Genomic DNA, 24,133 nt, shown 5'->3' on the forward strand with positions numbered 1-24,133 from the left:
CACGAGTTTTGCAGAATATTCAAGCCCTCGAGTTACTGAGATTCAGGACATGTATACTGAAAGTTGAAACCATGCTCATTCGGAAATTAAATACATAAAAGTCAACTCCCTGGACTTTCGATCGTGTGTGTACTTTCGAGAGTATTTTTATCTGGTGACATATTTTGAAATTATAGACACGCTATTTCAAATTATAGGGGGGTAAAATAGACATGTCAAAAGGGTTATCGAGTCAACGTGTCTAATACTAATTAATGAGTTACAATGCGTTATAATGTTAAATTAAACAACAATATGTTAATTACAAGAAAAATCTTACGTTAAATTTTCTTTACAATAAACCCGAGCTCTAGGGTTACAATTTGATTTGTTATTTTTAACAGGTAGAGTGTGTGTTCATCAATATTTCCCATCAAAGATACTCAACTGTATTGATGGAAATATCTAGGAGTACAAGATACAAAGAGGCGTAACCTAACGTACCATGTGTCGAGATTGTACAATAATAATACAAATTAAAACATACATGTATACTAACATAATTGGCATTTTTATCAGGATATGAGTGACAAATCTTGAAACGATGATGTATGTAGGCAAGCAGTAAAGATATCAACATGCTAAGATGTAAGAACAATGACGCAAAGAAGTAGCTAAAAATATGTCTTGATATCAATCTAAATATGCTTAGTCAGTTGATGTTGAATGTGATTCGTTGAAAGTTACATTATTTATTTATTTATATATCTAACATAAACTTAAAAACGTATTAAAAGTTCTTTTCTAATCAAAAATTTATTTAACAATACATCTATATATTAAGGTAATACGTTATTCAATATTTTATACTTTTAATATGTTTTTAATTAAACTTTACTTCCGCTACAACAATAAGCAGCTATAGAGACGAGGTCTAGAGGAACGACATATGTCGTCCTTATTGACACCCTATAGGGACGACATGCCGTCTCCATATAATTGACCATTTTTTTTGACTTTTGCAGCTACAGCGGTCTCAACGTGTTAAAGCGGGAAGGAAACTAATTTAGGTGCGTTTTGGGGAAGGCTATAGGGATGACTTGTCATCCCCATAGCTTTCTACGACTTAAATTAGGAGAACAACCTCCTTTGTTTCGTTCACGCACACTCAATCATTAGTCTCTATCTCTCTCTCACTCTCGATCGGAGATTCTCCCTTCACTAATTTCGACCATTATCTTCTCCTCTTGCGACTTCCTCACCTCCCACTCCCCGTGCATCTTCTTCCTCTGTCCATGGATTCTCATGCTAGTTGTCGAACACCACCATTAGGCTCAACAACGTTGATTAGTTTCAACGCCGCTGATTCTGACTATCGACTTCCTTTTCACATCCAGTTACGATTACTATCGAATACAAGCCCTACACCGGCTACCAGGTTAGTAATTCTCTGTTTGAACCTGTAATTGAGGTATATGTTAGCAATTATGTATTTGAAACTGGAATTGGGATATAAGTTAACGATGATGAAACGACAAACTCAAATTCGATAGATATTTGTTTTCAATTTTGCTCTGTACGGTTTTTTTGGCTGCAGCAAGGTTATTCTATGTTCAAGTGGCTTATTTCGGAAGCTTATCTTACACCATACCGAAAATCAAGGTAAGTTATATTATTGTTGAACCTCATCTTTGTTTTTACAAATTTCGATAACTCTGTGATGTAAACAAAGTTAGCTGAAATCATGTCAATCTGTTGTATGTACAACTCAGTAATCTTCTAAAACCTATAATTCTTACTATCGGCTTCCTTTTATGCGATTCTTGTGTGTGTACTTGGTTTTTGTGCAAATCCTGTATGCATACTTGTTTATTATGCTTTTGAATTGCACAATTGTGGTGTGTGTATGATTGGAGATGCAATGGCAAAGGCTATGTGGCTTATCGCAATTTTATTACCAGGCTGGAGGATCGAATGAAGTTGCAGTCACCTAGCCACCTGAGTAGTCCTGGAACCAGGTGATTGCCATTTTTACTTGATGTTCTACTTGCCTCAGCTTCAAATTTCTGTAATTTTGATGATTGGGGTCACCATATGAACTTACACGCCAAAATTACTTGCGAACATCCATAATTACACAAATTTTTTTAGGAATTGAATGTGGTTAGATCAATGCAGATACACAAGCTTCAAGTAGTACATTAATCATGAATGTGCAGCTATATGTAGAGTTTAGAGTGTAATGTGAATCTTGATTTGATATAATTCTGATATCAAGTTAATTTACTGGTTGATTCATCAGTGGGCAATGGGCACCATCTTCAGGTCCAACCTCCATTACACATGACATAGACAGTTGGAGTTTTAGCAGGGTATGCTTCATTTCTTTATTTTCATATACAAACACCTTTTGATTATTATATTATATCTTTTGAGGTGTTAAATTGTTTTACAGGATCCAAGTGAAAGCCAAACAGTACATTCTTTTGTGGGAATGAATTGCATATTTGATCAATGCAAATCCATGGGTAATTAATTTTCTAAGATCAATCAGTCCCCAATCCTTGTTTTATCATTGTAACATTTATTAATTTTTTATAACATTTCTCCGAATTGACTTCTAGTCTGAGGCTGTGGGCCGAAGGTTGGTCTTCATAAGGAGTATGGCTCTAGATAAGGTAAGATCTAGGTCCATTTGGGTGCGGGTGATGTATTAGAAGTGTTTTGGGTGTTCGGGTTGTGTTTTGAAGCTTAGGGGTATTTCGGTGATGTGTCAGTTCGGGCTTTTGTGGATAATGGATTTTTGTTCGGAAGGTCTAAAGTAATATATGATTTGATAGATGTGTAGAGCTTCTCGTTACCTTTCCGTGGATATAAGGATCGTTGAAAACGGATTTATAACGAAGAAGTTATGGCTTTCGGAAGTTTAGTAGTTTCAGGCTTAGCCGAGTACGCTGGGCGTACACAAGGAGTACGCTGGGCGTACTAGGGAAAAAGGGAGTACGATGGGCGTACCTTGAGTTATGCTGGACGTAATGACCAGGAGTGGTCGCGAAGGTTCTCTGGAGTACGCTGGACGTACCAGAATTACGCTGGGCGTAATCCCGTCAGATCAGAACCCTATTTTAGAGTCTTGGACCCTATTTAAACCCCTTATCTCATAACCAAACCCTAACATCTTCAGCCTCGACCCCTCTAAACATTAGAAATCGACATATATCATCCATGGTGGCATTTTGAGCTTATGGAGTCCATTTTTGGGGTGTTTAACCCATTTCCAAGAAGTTGGAGTTTGATGCAAGGATGGGAATCAAGGAGGAGCTTATGGATCTGGCTTTTAGGACTCATTCTCAGCTTAATGAAGGTATAAAGCTCTGAACTTGACCATTGAATGCTTAGATCTATTATGTTGAGTTTTTGGATCTTTTTGGTCCCAAGAATGGGGCTTTATGGTTCCAAATCCGTTTTTAGGCTTGGGGTTGCCACCCTTGATGCTATTTGAGTCCCTAAGGCAGAAAGTTGCCATCTTGATGGTCTTAATGGGTTCATGCTTGAGTTAGGGTCACTTTCATGGAAGTAGAATGCCATTTTTGGAGTTTGGGTTTGTTGGGGCATGCAAAGTCACCAAGTCAGTGACTTTATTGGTTTAGATGTTAAGTATAGCTCAGATCTGTAATTTGGACTTGTTGGATCAAGTATTAAGCACTTAATGGATGTTGTGCATGAGCTACTTATACGTTGGGCGTACTACGTAGTACGCTGCGCGTACAGTCCATTTGCTCAGTACGCTAAGCGTACAGAAGAGGTACGCTGGGCGTACGCTCTCAGGAGGACTTGGGCCTTTGAGGACTTCGGACCTTTGGGCCCTAATGGTTTTGGGGCTGGATTTGTTGATAGTTGGGCCTGAATGCATCTTTGGGCCAATAATGGAATTGTTGGGCCTATTGGGCCTTGTGGCCCAATATAGAAATGGACTTCACATTTGTGGGCCTCGGTTTGGGCCAATTCTTGGAATAGGTTGTTGTGGGCCTTCGTGGGCCAATTTGGTCAGTATTATTGACTAAGGAGAATATTGAGCTTTAGTATAAGGTCCATTAGAAAGGTTTGGGCCCAATTTGGAAAATTGGGCCATTGACGGTTTTATGGACATTATAATGTTGGGCTTTTGTTTTGGGTTCGGACCTTAGTTGTGGATCATATTGGGTCAGGGGTAAAATGGTCATTCTACCCCATGCGTGGATTCAGGATTATGGTATGGGGCCCAATTGCTAACTTGGGTATATTGATTGGTAGTGGCAGCTCAGGAAGCTGGCGGGGCAGCAACTAAGGATTTCTTCAGGAAGCTTCTGCATTCGAGGTGAGTCTTCTCACCATACCAATGGGTCTAAGGCACCAAGGCCGACCCATTTTATGTTATGTGGTACACTAGCTGTAGTAGAGATATGTGGTATGGTAGTTAGCTTTATGTTAAGTGGTATGCTAGTGATTTTTTGATATGTTTTATGCTAGTTGTCTTTGTGATACTTGCATGGAAGACCCCGGAGGGAGCCCGTGGCATTGGATGTAAGACCATGTGGGGTAGCACATGGCAGTCCTAGGTAAGGACCATGTGGGGGTAGCCAATGGCATTGGATGTAAGACCATGTGGGTCCTAGGTAAGGACCATGTGGGGGTAGCCAATGGCATTGGATGTTGCCCATGGCAGTCCTAGGTAAAGACCATGTGGGGTAGCCCATGGCATTGGAAGTAAGACCATATGGGGTAGCCCATGGCTTTCCTAGGTTTTATGTATGCATGGCTTATGTGATACAGGTAGCTTTTATAGCTAACATGATATGTGTTATGTGGATTGTGTGTATGGTATGCTCTGGGAAACTCACTAAGCTTCGTGCTTACAGGTTTTGTTTATTGTTTCAGGTATCATCGTTTTGGAAAGGAAGGGCTCGGATTGATCGCAGTGCACACACCTATGATTTCCGCAATGAATGATTTTGGGATGAACTCTGATAAATGTTTTACTTAATGATGATTTGAAATGTTTGGAATAAATGGTATCAATGTTTTAGCTATAATAAATAAATGAAAATTTTACCCCTGATTTTTAGGTTGTTAGAAGTTGGTATCAGAGCCTTGGTTTGAGGGATTCAGGGATACCTTCGGGTGTGTCTGGACTCAAACTGAGGATCTGTAAAGCTTTCAAAAATTTCAAAAGAAAATGTTTCAAGGAAAAGGGTTTCTAAGACAAGAAAGGGTGTGGTGCATGCAATCAACCGAGCTCAAGTAAGTTTCCCAGAATACCCACAATTGTTATTTGTTATGATTTCATTTATGAATTTGAGAATCGCATGCTAGATAGGGCTAGGAGAGATGCCTTTATATGTTGTATGAGCTGGTAGACTTGCATGCTAGTGCTGAGTAGTCAGCAATAGGTTGGCTTGATATGTGGTGCTTGTAGCCATGAGGATATTGGATGTCATGCTGGAATGAGAATGATAATTGGTATTTGTAACTGCAATGTGTATGTTTTAAAAATTGTATACGGTTAGGATCTTATAGCCTTAGAATTATTGACTTGGCCTTATTTCCTGTTCCTTGTCTGGTTGTGGTCCTAGGGTAGAGTCGATTATTTGACAGTCTATTAGATCCTGTTCTGTGTATAATTTGCATGCATAAGGCAGTCGACAGTGAGGATGGATGGATGTGGTCAGCACAAGTCGCGACATGTGGACGGAAAGTTCTATGATAGTTATTTGGATTGGAGTGCTACTGAACGAATGCTGATTGCTTTGTGCTTTGTGGAACTCTGGAATGATGGGAGTCAGCTACTAAGTGGATATGACGATATACAGGAGGTGGATGGTTGGCATCATGGGGAGTTCCTCAGTAGCTGATGGCAGGGCGAGGTTGAGAACCTAGAAAAGCCTAGGATATGCTCCAGTGAGTTAGTTGGGGCGGTTCAGTGAGGTTGGGAGCCTAGGGGGAAGCCTAGTAGGTGCTTCTGTGGATATTATGTTGTTGTTTGGCAGATATTTGGCGCATCAGTGGGATAGGTGACTTAGAGGATTCGGGAGGATTGCTAAGGAAAGTATGGATAGGTGTGGAAGGTAGTATGGGCCCGTACTACTGAAAGCACAGGATCCATACTCGAATTAGTGAGAGTCTTGGAGAATCTAAGAAGCTGAAGGGAAGGGGAATTATTGGTTATGTTCTGATAGTGGGGATAGCTGCAGTGCAGAATGCGGATGAGCACGCGAAGGGAAGGACCAGGGTTGGTCCCGACTCCGGTGGTGAGCCAGTTAGCGGAAGGACTGCCAAGAGTTCGAGTTCGCCTTGGATCTATTGTATCAGGCGGCAAGGGTTGATTGTGCGATTTTTTGCGCTTTGGGATTTGAAACTATGTCATGGGAATAGTTTATAGTCGGTTTAGAGCAGAGGATGCTCCAGCTATTGTAGTTCAGCCATTGGCGATTGAGTCGGGTGGGTGTTAGGGAGCAAGACCCTGAATGATATGACTTCTAGAGTTCGAGAGTAGGGATTGATTAGGGCCACCTTGGGAAGAGGGGACCAGATCGGGTGCCTATAGTGGAGGATCTCGAGAGGGGATCCAGGAGTTTGGATCGGCTTTTGAGAGGCCAGCAGGGCCGAATTCGGTGCAACACTTGCAGAGACTGCATGATGGAGTTTCGTTACAAGGGATTGGATTGTCTTTGAGATCGAGATGAAGTGTTGCATCATGTTCTCAGGGTGTTCGAGGTAACCCAGGAGGAGGTGGTCAGGGTTCCTCCAGATGTTACAAATATGCTATCTTCGGCCAGTTCCGGTGGGTATCGGAAATTTGCATCGCTTGGGAAGTGTGATAAGTTAGATCTCGGGTCGGTTTTCCAGCTATTGTTTGAATTAGCAAGAGTATCAGGTGCCGGTCATCATGTCGAGGAATCTTTGAGAGATCTTCAGACGGAGGTGTCTTGTGGAGCGGATTCCGCATGTACCGTGATTGCTCTGAGTCGTTATCGAAATCTGTTTAGTGACCTAGGATGCTACGGGTGTAGCGGGTTCGGCCACTTCAGCAGGGAATGCCCATAGGGGGCAAGTCCGTCATATTGTCGTTGAGGGCAGATGGGGGACAAGGAAGTCAACTTCTTGACGATCAGGGAAGAGCAGTGAGGGCACCGACTCCAGTTAACTCGGAGTTTTCAGTGCGCGCGTGTCATTTTGGGGTATGGCCAGGATTGGTTCAAGGGCTTGTACAAGGGAATTATGACTAGGTTCCAGTAACCTTAGCTATCATGTTTGGAAAGGCTTCCAGGGTTGTCAAGGGAAGAGAGAATTGTTGCTGAAGATTTGGTTAGACCATCTGTTCTTTGGTCAGCAAGAACTGAGTATGACTTTATTTTAAGCATCTGAATCCATTGATATGGTTAGGGTTCAGAGATGCTAGTGGGTTTTCAGAAGTTGTGTTGTTTTGGGAAGGGTTATTCATGGTGTTCTAGCTTTGTTAGGCATCGCCCGTCAGCAGATTGATCATTAGAACGAGAGAGGATTTGGGAGTCCTTCTCATGTGCCAAACGGACTTAGTCGAATCTAAGTGGGGGAGAATCATTCAGATATCTAGGATAAAAGCGAGTGTGAAACGAGGATGCGTCTCACATTCCCCTTTTTGGGAGGAAAGGCGGCCTTAGGGGCCGACTGAGTATCGAATATTGTGGGATGGGAGTTCGGGAAACTCCCCGGCATTTGGATCGCGTCCTTCTGACGTCATATTACAGGCTTCGGGGAAAGGAACCATGTAGAGTTCCAGTCAGTAATTGAGTTCAGTTTGGGAGGATAGGCTGTGTGGGTGCTCAATATGAGATGTGTTCGGATTGATAGATGAGCAGTAGGGCCATGGGTATCGATCATGTAGTATGTAAGTGTTGTAAGGCTACAGGGGAGCTGTAGCATTCACTAATGGACTGTTAAGGTAAAGGTGTTGTAAGACTACGGGGGAGCCGTAGCGTTCATTAATAGACAGTCAGGGTGGAAGTGTTGTCAGACTACGGGGGAGCCGTATCACTCACTAATGATCGGATGGCGTGGGAAGTGTTGTAAGACTACGGGGTAGCCGTAGCATTCACGATTTCTTCGAGTAATTGAGGCTAGGGTAGACCAGTTCGCAAGGTTGTGGGAAAGCCACAGCTTAGGTAGAGTCGGGATCGGATGGATTATTCGATCGACTATCCGTGGGCGAGCCCGGATGGTTATGGGAATGCGGAATGGAACTGGTAGAGACTGCTGAGTCAAGTTTTGGATCTTGCGTTGCAGGATCTTGTGGATAAGTGGTACGTAACATAGTCGGGCTACGGTTGGGTAGTCTTGATAGTGACTTCTCGGGAACTAGGTGGTTGGACCAGGTGCGAGACTGGTAGTCTCGGGGATCGAATAAGGGTATTTATTTACCGGTCAGGAAGGGGAAGTCGGACGTTATGGTGTATTATGAATCTCGGGATAGTAGTGGGGTATCGACTCGTTTCGAAAAGGATTCCAAATCGGGGTTCGTGCATGTTCAGTACATGATTTTGTTTCAGTAAGATGAGATTTGGGAGCGTAAGATGCCAAGGGCATCAAATGCAGGATGCCAGGGTAATGTATGGGCTTGGTTCGATGGTAGCTCAAGCCATCACGATGTGATTCGAGTTGGTTCTATCAGTAATGGGACCATGACGTGTTGAACCAGGAAAAGTCAGGTCAAGGGAGGTCGGGTACAATGTAAGACCACAGTTGTTCTTGTGGCATTCATTTTGTGTCGGGTTCAGTGGCAACGGGTTGTCAGCCTGTCATGATCGGATGGATCAAAGGGTTGAAGGAGTCGAGAGAAGCGGTATCGCCAGGGCGATTATTGTCAGTCTAGGTGTCCTTCGGAGGTCATGCGGGATTGTGGAGCGTGTGTCTCTGGCTTAGCAATCGGGAAGGTGTCCGGTGTTCCGGATAGTTGGCAGGCAAGTTGGGATCGGGAAGGTCCCGACCGTCTTCAGGAAAGTAGCCATGTGGCAGCAATATGAGTAGTAGCGGCTTCAGTGATTCGAGATCCGTGTGTGGAATTGCTTGTTATTCGGTAGCCGTAGTTGTCCAGTCATTTTTGTCCTTATTGGAAGCCTCAAGATATTACGGGTGGAAAGTATTCTATTTTTGACTGGTTTTCTTATAGAATCAGTTCTATGATGATTCGGTGTGGGCAGTATGTCAGGGAGATGGATCATCTCAAAACTTCAGATTTCAGGTGGGGCAGGTGTGATCGGGTCGCAAGGAATTTGTTCATCTCCGTGTTCTAGAACCTTATGGGGATTGGTTTTAGTTGCCTTGAGTAGGTTGTGGTATTAACGGGTTTGTGGCGGTGTTGCTCAGGTTGTCTAGTGTGTCGGGGACGGTGATGCATGATTTCAAGGACGAAATCTAATTTAAGTGGGGGAGAGTTGTAACGCTCTGTTCCGAATTGACTTCTAGTCTGAGGCTGTGGGCCGAAGGTTGGTCTTCATAAGGAGTATGGCTCTAGATAAGGTAAGATCTAGGTCCATTTGGGTGTGGGTGATGTATTAGAAGTGTTTCGGGTGTTCGGGTTGTGTTTTGAAGCTTAGGGGTATTTCGGTGATGTGTCAGTTCGGGCTTTTGTGGATAATGGATTTGTGTTCGGAAGGTCTAAAGTAATATATGATTTGATAGATGTGTAGAGCTTCTCGTTACCTTTCCGTGGATATAAGGATCGTTGAAAACGGATTTATAACGAAGAAGTTATGGCTTTCGGAAGGTTAGTAGTTTCAGGCTTAGCCGAGTACGCTGGGCGTACACAAGGAGTACGCTGGGCGTACTAGGGAAAAAGGGAGTACGATGGGCGTACCTTGAGTTACGCTGGACGTAATGACCAGGAGTGGTCGCGAAGGTTCTCTGGAGTACGCCGGACGTACCAGAATTACGCTGGGCGTAATCCCGTCAGATCAGAACCCTATTTTAGAGTCTTGGACCCTATTTAAACCCCTTATCTCATAACCAAACCCTAACATCTTCAGCCTCGACCCCTCTAAACATTAGAAATCGACATATATCATCCATGGTGGCATTTTGAGCTTATGGAGTCCATTTTTGGGGTGTTTAACCCATTTCCAAGAAGTTGGAGTTTGATGCAAGGATGGGAATCAAGGAGGAGCTTATGGATCTGGCTTTTAGGACTCATTCTCAGCTTAATGAAGGTATAAAGCTCTGAACTTGACCATTGAATGCTTAGATCTATTATGTTGAGTTTTTGGATCTTTTTGGTCCCAAGAATGGGGCTTTATGGTTCCAAATCCGTTTTTAGGCTTGGGGTTGCCACCCTTGATGCTATTTGAGTCCCTAAGGCAGAAAGTTGCCATCTTGATGGTCTTAATGGGTTCATGCTTGAGTTAGGGTCACTTTTATGGAAGTAGAAAGCCATTTTTGGAGTTTGGGTTTGTTTGGGGCATGCAAAGTCACCAAGTCAGTGACTTTATGGGTTTAGATGTTAAGTATAGCTCAGATCTGTAATTTGGACTTGTTGGATCAAGTATTAAGCACTTAATGGATGTTGTGCATGAGCTACTTGTACGCTGCGCGTACAGTCCATTTGCTCAGTACGCTAAGCGTACAGAAGAGGTACGCTGGGCGTATGCTCTCAGGAGGACTTGGGCCTTTGAGGACTTCGGACCTTTGGGCCCTAATGGTTTTGGGGCTGGATTTGTTGATAGTTGGGCCTGAATGCATCTTTGGGCCAATAATGGAATAGTTGGGCCTATTGGGCCTTGTGGCCCAATATAGAAATGGACTTCACATTTATGGGCCTCGGTTTGGGCCAATTCTTGGAATAGGTTGTTGCGGGCCTTCGTGGGCCAATTTGGTCAGTATTATTGACTAAGGAGAATATTGAGCTTTAGTATAAGGTCTATTAGAAAGGTTTGGGCCCAATTTGGAAAATTGGGCCATTGACGGTTTTATGGACATGATAATGTTGGGCTTTTGTTTTGGGTTCGGACCTTAGTTGTGGATCATATTGGGCCAGGGGTAAAATGGTCATTCTACCCCATGTGTGGATTAAGGATTATGGTATGGGGCCCAATTGCTAACTTGGGTATATTGATTGGTAGTGGCAGCTCGGGAAGCTGGCAGGGCAGCAGCTAAGGATATCTTCAGGAAGCTTCTGCATTCGAGGTGAGTCTTCTCACCATACCAATGGGTCTAAGGCACCAAGGTCGGCCCATTTTATGTTATGTGGTACACTAGCTGTAGTAGAGATATGTGGTATGGTAGTTAGCTTTATGCTAAGTGGTATGCTAGTGATTATATGATATGTTTTATGCTAGTTGTCTTTGTGATACTTGCATGGAAGACCCCGGGGGGGAGCCCGTGGCATTGGATGTAAGACCATGTGGGGTAGCACATGGCAGTCCTAGGTAAGGACCATGTGGGGGTAGCCCATGGCATTGGATGTAAGACCATGTGGGGTAGCCCATGGAAGTCCTAGGTAAAGACCATGTGGGGTAGCCCATGGCATTGGAAGTAAGACCATGTGGGGTAGCCCATGGCTTTCCTAGGTTTTATGTATGCATGGCTTATGTGATACAGGTAGCTTTTATAGCTAACAGGATATGTGTTATGTGGATTGTGTGTATGGTATGCTCTGGGAAACTCACTAAGCTTCGTGCTTACAGGTTTTGTTTATTGTTTCAGGTATCATCGTTTTGGAAAGGAAGGGCTCGGATTGATCGCAGTGCACACACCTATGATTTCCGCAATGAATGATTTTGGGATGAACTCTGATAAATGTTTTACTTAATGATGATTTGAAATGTTTGGAATAAATGGTATCAATGTTTTAGCTATAATAAATAAATGAAATTTTTACCCCTGATTTTTGGGTTGTTACAATATGAGCTCTGATTTACTTGCATTTGGAGCAACGGATGGAACTTTGACAGTTTGTATTGTTTCTGAACCACCTTCAGTTATGAAGAAGTTAACTGGTCACTCAAAAGATGTCACATGTATTTGCTCTGTAGTCTTTTGAAAATCACAAAACCATCTTGGTTTCATCTTACTTGCAAAGGTTTCTCCAAGTCATGAGCTTCTCCCAATTGTATGTTTTCAGGTTAATTATATTGATGGTTCAGATGACAAGAAATGGAGCAAGAAAGATTTTTCATGGACCAAAAAGTTGGAGGTTTGTGGCATTGTCATTTATTTATTTTTCACTTTTGCATATTTTTGAATTTAGTGGTGATAATTAATGGTTTGATGATTCTATTCTCAGGCTAATAACAAGAAAGTGTTTGGGAATCATTAATTTCGTCCCAACCAAAGAGAAGTGATTAATGCAACAATGAGTGGAAATGATGTTTTTGTCTTAATGCTAACTGGAGGTGGAAAGAGCCTCACATATCAGGTATTACATACCATCTTTTAATGATTTTGGATGCTTATAGCTTTATTTAATTAATTTCCCACAAATGTTAAGAGCGTGGTTAAAAGAAATGTGTTTTTCTATGTCCTTTGTATTGAGTTTAAATGTCTCTTGCCCCCTTTTCTTGCAGCTACCTGCTCTTATTTGTCGAGGTGTTAAATAATGCATTTATTGCATGTATGTACATGTTGCTATTTCTTAACCTATGAGCATTTTCACATTTATCTATTATAGTGAACATCGAATCTTGTGTTTGGATACAATAACAAGCAAATATACATGCTGCTTATTTAAGTTCAAATATGGAATGGACCAAACAACAGGACATTCTCAGAGATCTTTGCTCAGGGCATTGCAGTTACAAACTGTTATATGTCACCCCAGAAAAAGTAGCAAAGTGAGTGCTTATTTTTATTCGTTTACTTCTTTTAGCTACTACTTTTATCATGTTGCTAACTTTTTAGTGACCTGATATGTGAGTGCAGAAGTGATGCTTTATTGAGACAGTTAGAAAACTTGTATGCACGAGAATTGCTAGATAGAATTGTGATTGATGAGGCACATTGTGTAAGCCAATGGGGACATGATTTCAGACCAGATTACCAGGTTATTAATTATATCATACAAAAAATAAAAGCTGAATGTAAATTCTATACAATATCTATAGAGACGACATTTCGTTGCTATAGGTGTAGCTATGGGGACGACATGTCGTCTCTATAGGTCTAGCTATGGGGGCGACGTGTCGTCTCTATAGGTCCATCAATGGGATGATAGCCACAAACCAACAACAACGATATGTCGTCTCTAAAAGGTACCTATGGCGACGATATCTATAGCGACGACTCAAGCTATCTATTGCGACGGGGCTATAGCGACAAATGCTATAGGGACGACTTGTCGTCACAACCACCTATAGAGACGACTTTCTATAACCTATAGAGACGGCATTTTTCGTCCCTATAGATCTTGTTTCTTGTAGTGTTCACATAAAATCACAAAAACACTCTACCTATGGATGCAAGGATAGCAAAAACAAAATGATGTATTAGTTGAGTTGTGAACACTGAACACCATGTATTGCAACCTAAGTGTCTGAGGTTCAAGTCCATCTGCAAAAGCTTTGGCGGGGTCCTAGGGGCAGCGCCCCTTTGGCGCTGCCCCTAGCGATGCTAAAATTAAATACATATATCAAAACCTTACAGTTAATTTCTAACCACAAATCAAAACCAAATCTTATACAAAAAGATCAACGCTCTATCAATACATATTCGAAACATGACCAGAAGGGTAGGCGATGGAAGGCTAAGAAAATATGGAACATCAATAGGAAAGCATGGTGGTGGGTAAGTTTTAGGGTGGCAGTTTGGTGGATCTACATAGAAGAATTCGTCGGAGGCCGTAGGGACAATGGGTGGCAAAGATTCGTGCTCTAAATCAGAGGAAACAAGTTTAGCTCGAGACATTTGATTCCCCTGAAGAAGATGTGGATATATGTAAAGCACCACATCATCAGAAACATGCATGTAGGTTTAAATCGTCATCGTCAGAAATCTGCGTCTAGGTCTAAAGTCGCATCCGGAGTTTTGCATCCGGTCCAGTTTCTTATCCGTCAGAGTTATACCTTATCAGTCGATGTTGGGTTTTTCTTAATCGGTGGTGGGTGTAAGAATGGTAACGATGATGAGGCTGATTGAGAATAACAACTACTATGTAGTATACTTTAGATGTAGCAATTTAATACCTTTGTGTGAATTAAAGACATGATAAGGAAATTTATTTCTGGTTTCTAAGTTTTGATACATCAATTTTCTTAATTTTGTGTATGTATGTTAAAGAAAAAGAAGTTAGAGAACCCGGATGAAGATTTAGTTCATGGAGAGAGGTGGGTCCCCCTTTTCATTTGTTTTAACATTGATATTTAAATAAAAGAAAAAAATGTTGAAGAAAATAGAAAAAATAAAATTAAAAGGACATATTAGGCTTTTCAAGTTTAACATGGACAAATTTCACGATGAAGCTAGTTGAAAATAACGACTCCAAAAAAAAAGTCATTGTTTGGATTAAAACTCCGAAAAAATGCATATCACATTGACCATTTTTGCAGTTTTTTTTTCTTCTAAAAACTATGTTTGGCGAACTAAGACTAATTTACCTAAAGACTAATTTAGCTTATGATATAATTACATTTGGTAAATTAGCTAAAAAATTAACTGAAATATATAAAATGGACATAAAAACATGTAGAATATTGAGTTTTTTAATAATTAAAAAGTATATATTTAGAAAAAATTAAAAGAAAAATGTTTAATAAGCTCATTGATATAAGGTAAGGCAAATATCACTCTATCGATACAACGCATTGAGCAACTAAGATAAAGAGGGAGATGCCTTTTACTTGACTGCAAATGACGGGTGGACAACTCCGAATCACATACTATTGACAACTAAACTACTTCGGATGAGGGGTGGAATACGACGTGTTAGTCTTATTAGATTTAAAAAAAATCTAGTTTATAAACTACTCATTAGTTGTCAAACATCATGACTAAATTATGAATGTGGTACATGGTCTTGTACCTCGAGCTAACCATTGTGTACTTATGTTGGTGCATGATTTCTTCATTCACGAGTCTAAGGCGAGAGGAAACGGCCAAATGGGAAGCCTACATGGTGACATGGGCGGAAGGCCCGTCTAAACACGAATAAAAAGCTCGTGCCCCAAAAAGGAATGAGACCGAACTGAAAAAAGACCAACTTGAGAATGTCCGAAACCGGTCCGAAAAAGACCAAATCGTTCCAAGACCGATCCCAAAAAATATCGGACCGACTCGGTCTCAAAAAAGACTGGACGCCAAAGTGTATATACATATCATTTTTGTGTTAATTATATATTTGTTAATCACGCATTACCTAATTGCTTCCTCCTTTTATTTTTAAATTTTAGTGTATTATTTTTAATAAATCTTAATGTTTCATTTTGGTTTTAATCAAAAATTTGTTAACGGAAATGCTGAAATAGAAACCAAAAAAATACTAAATTTGAACCAAAAAATCCTGAAAATGAATCGAACAAGATGTATGCAAAGACCCGCAAGATCGGACTGAAAATAAAAGTTGGTCTAAGACCGGTCCCAAAAATATCGGACTGTTTCAAGACTGATCCAAGACCAATACAAGACCGCCAATATTCAATTTGACGTGGACATCCGACCAAATTGGCAAATTCATCCACTTGAGTTTTATATATTTCATTTCTTTTTGTATAATTATCAACTTAGAGTTTCATACAACATAAAAATCTAATGTAAAACAATCATATAATTTTTTTACAATTTGTGTTAAGAAAATGAAATTTTAAAAATTTCATCTTCTTCGTCGACTATTCAATTCAATTGTAATTTTTGTTTATATTATGGTTTTGAATGTATATGTTTAAATATTAAGCAAATTTGTCCAAATAGTATTTTAAATTTGGATTATATTTGTACCTTATATTTAAATTTTTGGCTCTGTGTTGTCTGTATAAAAATATAGACTTGGTTTTTCGGGAATGCAATTGGTAATAGATCATAATACAATTTAAGTTTATTTAAACTTCAATCGATCGGTAAAAGGTTATTCCATCATATCGCTCGAACTCATATTTTAGTATTTTACAATTAAAACGAGGCCTTACTAGCTACTTCATTCAGGGGAAACTAGCCCAATTAAAGTGCTTGTGTACCCGATCTTTTGGGTCCGACGACACTGGGCAAAGCATCATAGTTTGTTCAGTTTGTTCAAAATTACATATTGAAAACGTAAATGTCATTCGTATATATTACATAACTTCTTGATTGATTAGTTCAAAATTACATATTGAAGACGTAAATGTTGCGAATTATTTAGCTTGTTTCATGCATGTTTTAAGAAATGGACGGTGATATGTATTCTAAGCTTCAAAGATTAATTTAATGCAATTATTTTCGTCATAAGCAAGTTCCATGTGTGATATTTTGTATTTAAAGAAATTTGCACCGACTTATATTAATGGACAATTTATTCTAAAGTACATGTGACAACCCCCTTTATAATCCCTCTCACGTCTTCCATTTTTTACATCAAACACAAAACGGAATTCAAAAATGGCACAACTTTTTCTCTCTTTCTTGGTTATCACATTCACAATCTGCAGTTTTGCAATCACTGTCGAATCTCGTTCTCATGCAAGAACGTATGTTGAATCACAGTGTAAATCAACGAGATATCCTGATCTATGTGTTCAAACCCTTTTACCCTACGTAAGCAAAAGAGGATTACCAAGCTCACAACTACAAGCTCAACTTTCGTTAGCAACATGTCTATCCACAGCTCGCTTCACAAAGGTTTATATGAACATGGTAGCAGATAAATTGAATGAAACGAGTAATTCAGGAGACTACCAAGCAATGGAAGAATGCATGCATCAAATGAATGATGGAGTGAAGCAAATTACCCAGTCGTTTAAGGAATTACAACAAATGGGAAAAGATGGGTATCAAAAGTTTTTGTGGCATGAGAGTAATGTGCAAACTTGGGTCAGTGCTGCCTTGACGGATGCGACGACATGTGTTGATGGAATCTTGGGGGATGGAATCAGTGATAGAGAAAAGGCTATGATTCAAGCGAGGATCTTGAAGGTGAAGCAACTCGCTAGCAATTCTCTTGCATTGTTTACTCGCTTCACGTCCAGATATCGTGCTTCACATGGCATCAAAATTCCCTAAATTGAGTCACAAAGCGTATTACATTCATTTTTTTTTTACCATCGTAATGATTGATACAAAGGATTCTGTTATAAACTAGTGGCTTGTTGATGTATATCGATGGCAGTTTAATTGTAATTATGGGTGTGCATTTTTTTTTTTTTTTTTGTATTGTTTTCATGATATATAAATTGTTTTAGACAAAATTACATGCATGGTCTCTGCGGATAGCAAAAAGTATCACATATAGTCCTTATGAGATTTTTTTTGACACAGATGATTAGGTGGTTTCATTTGTATGTTAGTAGCTTCATTATAAATCTAAGTTGAACTTCATAGACAAAATTATGTAAATGCTCCTTGTGTTTTATAAAATTCATAGGTTCCGTCTTTAACGTTTTTTTGATGAAGATGGTGGATGTGGATTTAATTGGCCCATATAAAATGACTTTAATGCCCTTTTAGTTTGCTTTCCACTTTATTGTCATATATTTAAGCTGATTTTAATTAAAAAAAAAAAAAACCTACCCCATCTTCCCCTCATATGTCTCTCTCACCTTATCTTTCTCTTAGTTACAAAATTGTCAAGAGCTCGACTTCCTCCCTCATCTCCGACAACACCCACCCCAACATGCCGTTTGTCATTGTCTACTTGAACACATCAATACCGTCAAAAATTGATATATGCGATCCCTCCCATACAAACATCGAAATATCAGGGAGCCAAAATAGGAGGGGGGGACCCAAAAATGGGATTCTCCTTAATAAATGAATGTTTTTTTGCTACATGTCAATCTCATGAGTTTTAACACTTGTCATTTTGTGGTATTTTTAAAATAAATATTATCCATTTGTCAATTTTTGGTTTGTTTGAATTTTTAAAATTAAAATCATATACTTATATATGTAAATGTAAAGTATTAAGTATCATATATATATATATATATATATATATATATATATATATATATATATGATATTAAATTGCAATAAATATGTTTCTTCCTTTTTTATTTTAAAATTATACATTAAAAAATATTTTCTGTTTACACTTTAATGTTTAATTTTTCTTTTTTTAAATCAACCCGTATAATACACGGGTCTCACACCTAGTAACATAATATAAAAAGAGTAAATAGAAAATAAGAAGAATGAGAAGAAGCGTAAAAATGTTTTTATCTATATTAATAGGCTAAAAAAACGGGGTTAGCCAAAAGGATTAGCTATGCCTAAGTTTTTAAAACCAAAGCGACCATTGTGTCAATAAATTATCATAAGGACCATTTGTGGTATTCTTTTACCAACATCAGGGACCATTTATATAAATTTGTCATTATTTTATTTATTTTTCAACTTTAATATCATTGTAAATACCCTTTGATTGTATTGAAATAGATGCCAGCAGAAGGGTATACAAAGTTTATAAAAAGAAAAAACAAGCCATGATGATTGTTACAAGCCAAAAACAAACACAACTACAACAAGAGAGAGAGAAGAGTGAAATATGTTTATTGATTGTTTTCTGCTATATAAATTTAAACACGTGTACATCCTTTTTGCCAATACTATCATTAAATAATTTGAGTTGAATAAGTTAACTTCCATCCGCAATAATCACTCCATTACTCCAGGAGTCCAGCTATATTACCAATGTTGGTGAAAAATCAAGTCTAGCAAAGGTTATTACTTATTAGGTTAGAATTACCATAATGATAGGATTTTGCTTTTAAGTAATCTCTATATGTTTCTTTTTCTTGAGACAAGTTTCCATGATATTCGTTACTCTTGCTTTCATTTATTCTAATATTCCTGTTCATATCATATTCGTAGTATATCTCTTTTTATGACGAGCTTACACAGTTGAATCTGATTTGTGAAATTAAGATGTTACAACAATAACTGAAATCAACCTAGCAAATAAGGTTACCTTATCAATTTTCTGTTAGATGTGCATCAATGCATGGTCTAATTAAACATTATTAAAAAAGCAAGAAATTGTACACTTCGGACATTGATATTTTATATTTTTACAAATCTCTAGGTGACACCTCAATGAAATTATTAGCACTAGGTTACTTAATTTTCCAGTACTCAATCGTTATACTTCGGAAAGTGTTATGAGAATAAAGTAAGTAATGCAATCACTTTCACAAGCAAGTTGCATGTGTAAAATGAAACAGATTTTACACGTAAAGTAATTTGGATATACTTGGTTCAGAGCTTATTCAAAAATGCAGGTCACAACTCCTGTATATATATAATCCGTCTCCCTTCTTCCTGTTTTCATATCTCAAACACACACAAACATGGCGCGAACTTTTCTCTCTTTCTTGGTTATCTCTCTCACAATCTTTCAGCTTTCAACCATCGTTGAGTCTCGTTCTCGTGCAAGAATGTATGTTGAGTTACAGTGTCGATCTGCCATATATCCTGAACTGTGTGCTCAAACTCTTTTGCCTTACGTAGCTAAAACCGGACTACTAAGCCCTCAACTATTAGCTCAAATTTCATTAGCTTCATGTCTATCGAAAGCTCGGTATACCAAGATCTATCTGAACATGGTAGTAAAGAAACTGAACGAAACAAAGAATTCTGCAAACTACCTAGCTATAGACGACTGTGTTCATCAGATCAACGATGGAGTGAACCAAATTACGCAATCCTATAAGGAGTTAGAACAAATGGGAAAAGATGGAGATGAAAATTTTATGTGGCACGAGAGTAATGTGCTATCGTGGATCAGCGCTGCATTAACAGATGCCACCACATGCATTGAAGAAATCTTGGGGGATGGCATTATCAGTCGTAGGGAACAGGCTATGATCAGAGCAAGGTTCTTGAATGTGAAGCAACTCGCTAGCAATTCTCTTGCGATGTTCAATCGTTTCACAGTAAGATACCGTGCCTCTCGTGGCATCAAGAATCCGTAAGATGTTATTTCTAGATAGAAATGTAAGGATACCAAGTCGATCTTCTGTTATAAACTAGTTATACCAGATAAATTTAAAGCGTATATGTAGGCAGTGTAATTCGTTCATGAGTGTACTTATGTTTAATCGAAGTCTTCTTCTATGTTGAGGTATTTTAGATCTTTGTGCAAATGACAAATATTTCTCACAAAAATAAAAAACTTAAGAGGTTATGAGTTATTCACTTATCTGATATCAAAACTTCACCCCCATTTTGAACGCAAGGATTTGGGTTGTTATTTATTTACCCACGAATTACTATGGGGGAGTTCGGTATAGAGTCCTAAACGACTAACTCTTGAGAATTGAATCATGTTCATATTTGTGCCTATAAATTACATACCATTCCATTTGTCCATTTTGATTTGATCATCTCTTAGACATATATTATGGCGTTATGGTAGGTGAGAGAGTATCACTTTGTCAATTCAATAGAGATGGTCATTTAATTGTAAGGCTAACACTCAAAGTTGCATATATACTCTCTATATTGTTTTAGTAAAATACAATCTCATCGTCATTTTTAGACCCGTCAAAACATGATACGATGCGAAATAAACGGGTTTGAGTAAGTGATTTTGACACGTCTAAATACAATGGTTAACACGACACAACATGAAAATTAAACGAGTTGGGTTAGGATCAAAACTTTCAACTTGAATATGACCCGTTTAATTATATATAAAAAATTTATAAATTTTATATTTTTATTATTATATTATATATTGTAGACTTGTAATCGGCCAAACTAATGAATTAAAATTAAAATGAAAATTTGGAATGAGTCAAGCTGAATCGGATTAGGGGAAACCATAAGTATAAAAGTGTTTCAAGCTTTCAAAATGACTTAATTTAATCATTCTCACGACCTAACCTCTTTGCATTCCCAACTCTTACTCTCTTCATTTTTTTTCCTCTAAACTTAGGCCCGGTTTGCTAGATGTTTTTCCAGATCCCAACAGATCTTTTTGGCTGAATGGACTGGAAAGACCGTTTGATATGTATAAAAAATGGGTCTTTCCCAATAAGATACGTCTTTCCCAAAAAACCCTAAAGTCATATCTTTCTGGTTGAATAGGCTGGAAAGACAATTATGCCCCAAACCCCGTCTCTTTCTTTTTTGTATTTTTAATTTCTTTTAAATAATTTTTTTAATTTCTTTTTATTGGATTATTATATATTAATAAATATTATTTTTTAATATATAATATTTATGTTTTAATTAATATTATTTTATTAGATTATTTTTTTTAAATAATTCTTTTTTTATTTCCTTTTTATGGATTAATTTTTTTTTGTTGGATTATTATATATTAATAAATATTATTTATAACTATATAATATTTATATATTAATAAATATTAATTTATTGGATTATTAATTTCTTTTAGTTAATTTTTTAATTCATTATTAATGGATTAATTTTTTTTTGGACAACAACACGAACATCCTAATATATTTTAAAAAATTCTATCCATCCCAACACTGTTGGAGATAAACCGAGTCAAGAATCACATGTTGAGTTATAAAAAAAACTAAAATGACTAGAAAGAATAACAACGTAACATCAACTTGAAAAACAATAAACTAAAAAAACTTAATCGACGTTCTATTTGGATTTTTAAATGATTATTGTGTAATTTTGATTTTGTATGACAATTTTTATGTTTTTATAATTAAACTTCATCCATCACAGTATAGAATAGCAGGGTAATATTGTCATTTTTCATAATTCAGCACAATCAATCAGATGTACAATCAAACAACATGGTTTCTTTCCCAGTCAGAAAACTTTCTCATACAGCACTTTCCCAGACAATACTTTCCTGGACAGAAACTTTCAAACGAGACCTTACTCTGAATTTTTTCATTCCACCTTCCAACTTTAGTGTTTCATTTTTTCCTTTTCGCCTCCACGTCTCCTACTTTCCTACAGGTAAAATGTTTCAAGAGGACATGTCACAACATGTTGGAAATTTTAATGGAATAAGCAAGTTGACTAGTTTCCATTATCTCACGTTGGTGGTGGTGGGGGGGGGGGGGGGGAAGAAACATTTAGTGGGTTTATAAAGTTTTTCTTTTGATAAGCCTTCAAAGGTTTTAGTGGATCAAGGGATGGGCTAAGCCCACACACACGCGCCTAGCCTAGCATTAGCCAACACCGCGAGTGTGCGAAATGGCGTGAATTTGGCACACTTGGCACTTCTAGGTTCCGATCTATGAGGGCCTTTTGATGCCTTCTAGGGTTTCGAAACCTAAAAATACAGCTCCCTAGGAGCCGTATTTGACACACACGAAAATTAACAACTCATTCTCTCTTGGTGATTTCTTCAAGTTTATGAGTACTCACTTTGCGTTTATTGTTTTCCATGGTTGTTAGAAAAACGATAAGTCTGTATTAAATCCTGGGGATTTACTCTGTTGCTTACAACCGATAGAAGTGAAGTAAAAACTTTTAAGGATAGGAGTCCTATCCATGCAGTTTTACTTTCGATCAAGATCATCCGTCAACAGGTCGGTTTTACTTTATTGTTTCGCATTTAAATTCATCCAATAACATGACAGTCTGCTTATCTTTTCTTATAGGTATTAGGTCGTTTTTGGTCATTAAACTTTTCTGACTGTGCTATTTTGGTAATTGAACTTTAAGATTGGGAACCATTTATGAAGTCTCACATCAAAAGTTCTTCGTTAGTGTACCAGGATTGGAGGTAAATGGGGGTACACCTGAGTTGTTAAGGATTGGAGGTAAATGTGGGATTCTTGGAATTCTCATCTTTGCTCGTAGGAGCAGTGGTTGGAATGGTGTGTCAGGGAGTCACGGGTTAATTAAAGGCTTTTGGTGCATCTTATGGATTCAGTATTAGTGGGAAATTTGCGATTGATGTGTTTGGGTTCTTTTCCTGCATGGTTAATAGTGATCATACTCTCAGGAAAGGGATGGATTCAATGAATGGATAAATTTCAGTCAAGGATTATGGGTTTCCGGTCTCGGGAAGCATATTGATAGAGTTGATTAGGTGTTGTAGCCTTGAGAGTCCCCGACTTTTGTGGATCTCTCTCTAGATATTCGGTCTTAGCCAAGAGGTTGTGGAATATGTTGGCATTGTTTGTGCCTCTCTGAAGTAGTTATCTAGCTGAGGCTCGTGTTTCCGCCTTGTTTTCGGATGGAGGGCTAAACAGTAGAGAATGGTCAGGAGTCCTGAATCCCCAGAGGATTCAACAAGGCAAGTTAGGTTCGGAAGGGTTCCGTATGGTTCAGTTTGTGAGGGATATCGTATCATCTGCATTCCGAGATGGTTGTGCTTGCTTAAGAATCAGTTGAGTTAGTAGATGTCCGAATTGTGAGAAGGTGGTGATGGTTTCTCCAATAATGAAAGTTAGCAATTGAAAGATGGTATGGGTAGGCAGTCGCCTAAATGAGCCAACTTTTAGTTCAGATTGGGTCCTAGGGGAGGACCATCTGAGTGACCCGAGGTGGAGATGTGGAAACACTACCCTAGGTTAGTTACTGCAGCAGACTTTGAGGACGAAGTCTAATTCAAGTGGGGGAGAATTGTAACATCTGGTTTTGAAGCACTTCCATTGTTGATCCTTATATTGAGATGTATTGCATTTTTGGTCCCTAAGTTATGAAAGAATGGAAAAGGGGGCCCTTAGTGTCATTTTGGTAAGAGTTGAGAAGGGGCGAGTACGCCGTGCGTACGTGTGTGTACGCTTAGCGTACTAAGGCGTGCCTTACTATGCTGGGCGTACACTTCGTACGCGGGGAGTACGTAGGAAGCATGCAAACCCTAATTCTCGGGTTTTGGCTCATATTTAAGCATCTTTATGGACATAAACCCTATTCTTATCCAACCTCTTTCAGAGATTTCGACCCTGAAGCAACCCTAGAGCAAAAGGAAGCCATTTTGTGAGCCTTAAGAGAGTTTGGTGTGGTTTTGAAGAAAGTAGAAGTTGGTGTGAATACCTTGGAGTAGAGTGCATTGCAGATTTGGGGTTTCTAGCTTGTTTGC

The 24,133-nt window shown here is 38.7% G+C and overlaps 2 protein-coding genes across 2 annotated transcripts; both read left to right on the top strand.

Annotated features, from left to right (window-relative positions):
• Positions 1 to 16,548: 16,548 nt before the first annotated feature.
• Positions 16,549 to 17,169, top strand: LOC145126271 (pectinesterase inhibitor 9-like). Its single transcript, XM_079061674.1, has one exon. It carries the CDS (start codon positions 16,549 to 16,551, stop codon positions 17,167 to 17,169), a length of 621 nt encoding a protein of 206 aa, XP_078917800.1.
• A 2,282-nt stretch (positions 17,170 to 19,451) lies between these two features.
• Positions 19,452 to 20,297, top strand: LOC145125995 (pectinesterase inhibitor 9-like). The gene has a single exon (XM_079061406.1). It carries the CDS (start codon positions 19,455 to 19,457, stop codon positions 20,076 to 20,078), a length of 624 nt encoding a protein of 207 aa, XP_078917532.1. The 5' UTR covers positions 19,452 to 19,454; the 3' UTR covers positions 20,079 to 20,297.
• Positions 20,298 to 24,133: the final 3,836 nt, after the last annotated feature.

The sequence above is a fragment of the Lactuca virosa genome, chromosome 7, assembly GCF_052849685.1.
Source record: "Lactuca virosa cultivar CGN04683 chromosome 7, Lactuca_virosa_CGN04683_v6, whole genome shotgun sequence".
Classification (NCBI taxonomy): domain Eukaryota; kingdom Viridiplantae; phylum Streptophyta; class Magnoliopsida; order Asterales; family Asteraceae; genus Lactuca; species Lactuca virosa.

What these genes read in the sequence shown, in the direction of transcription:
- LOC145126271 (XM_079061674.1), top strand. Translation starts at nt 16,549, where the DNA reads ATGGCACAACTTTTTCTCTCTTTCTTGGTTATCACATTCACAATCTGC.
- LOC145125995 (XM_079061406.1), top strand. Translation starts at nt 19,455, where the DNA reads ATGGCGCGAACTTTTCTCTCTTTCTTGGTTATCTCTCTCACAATCTTT.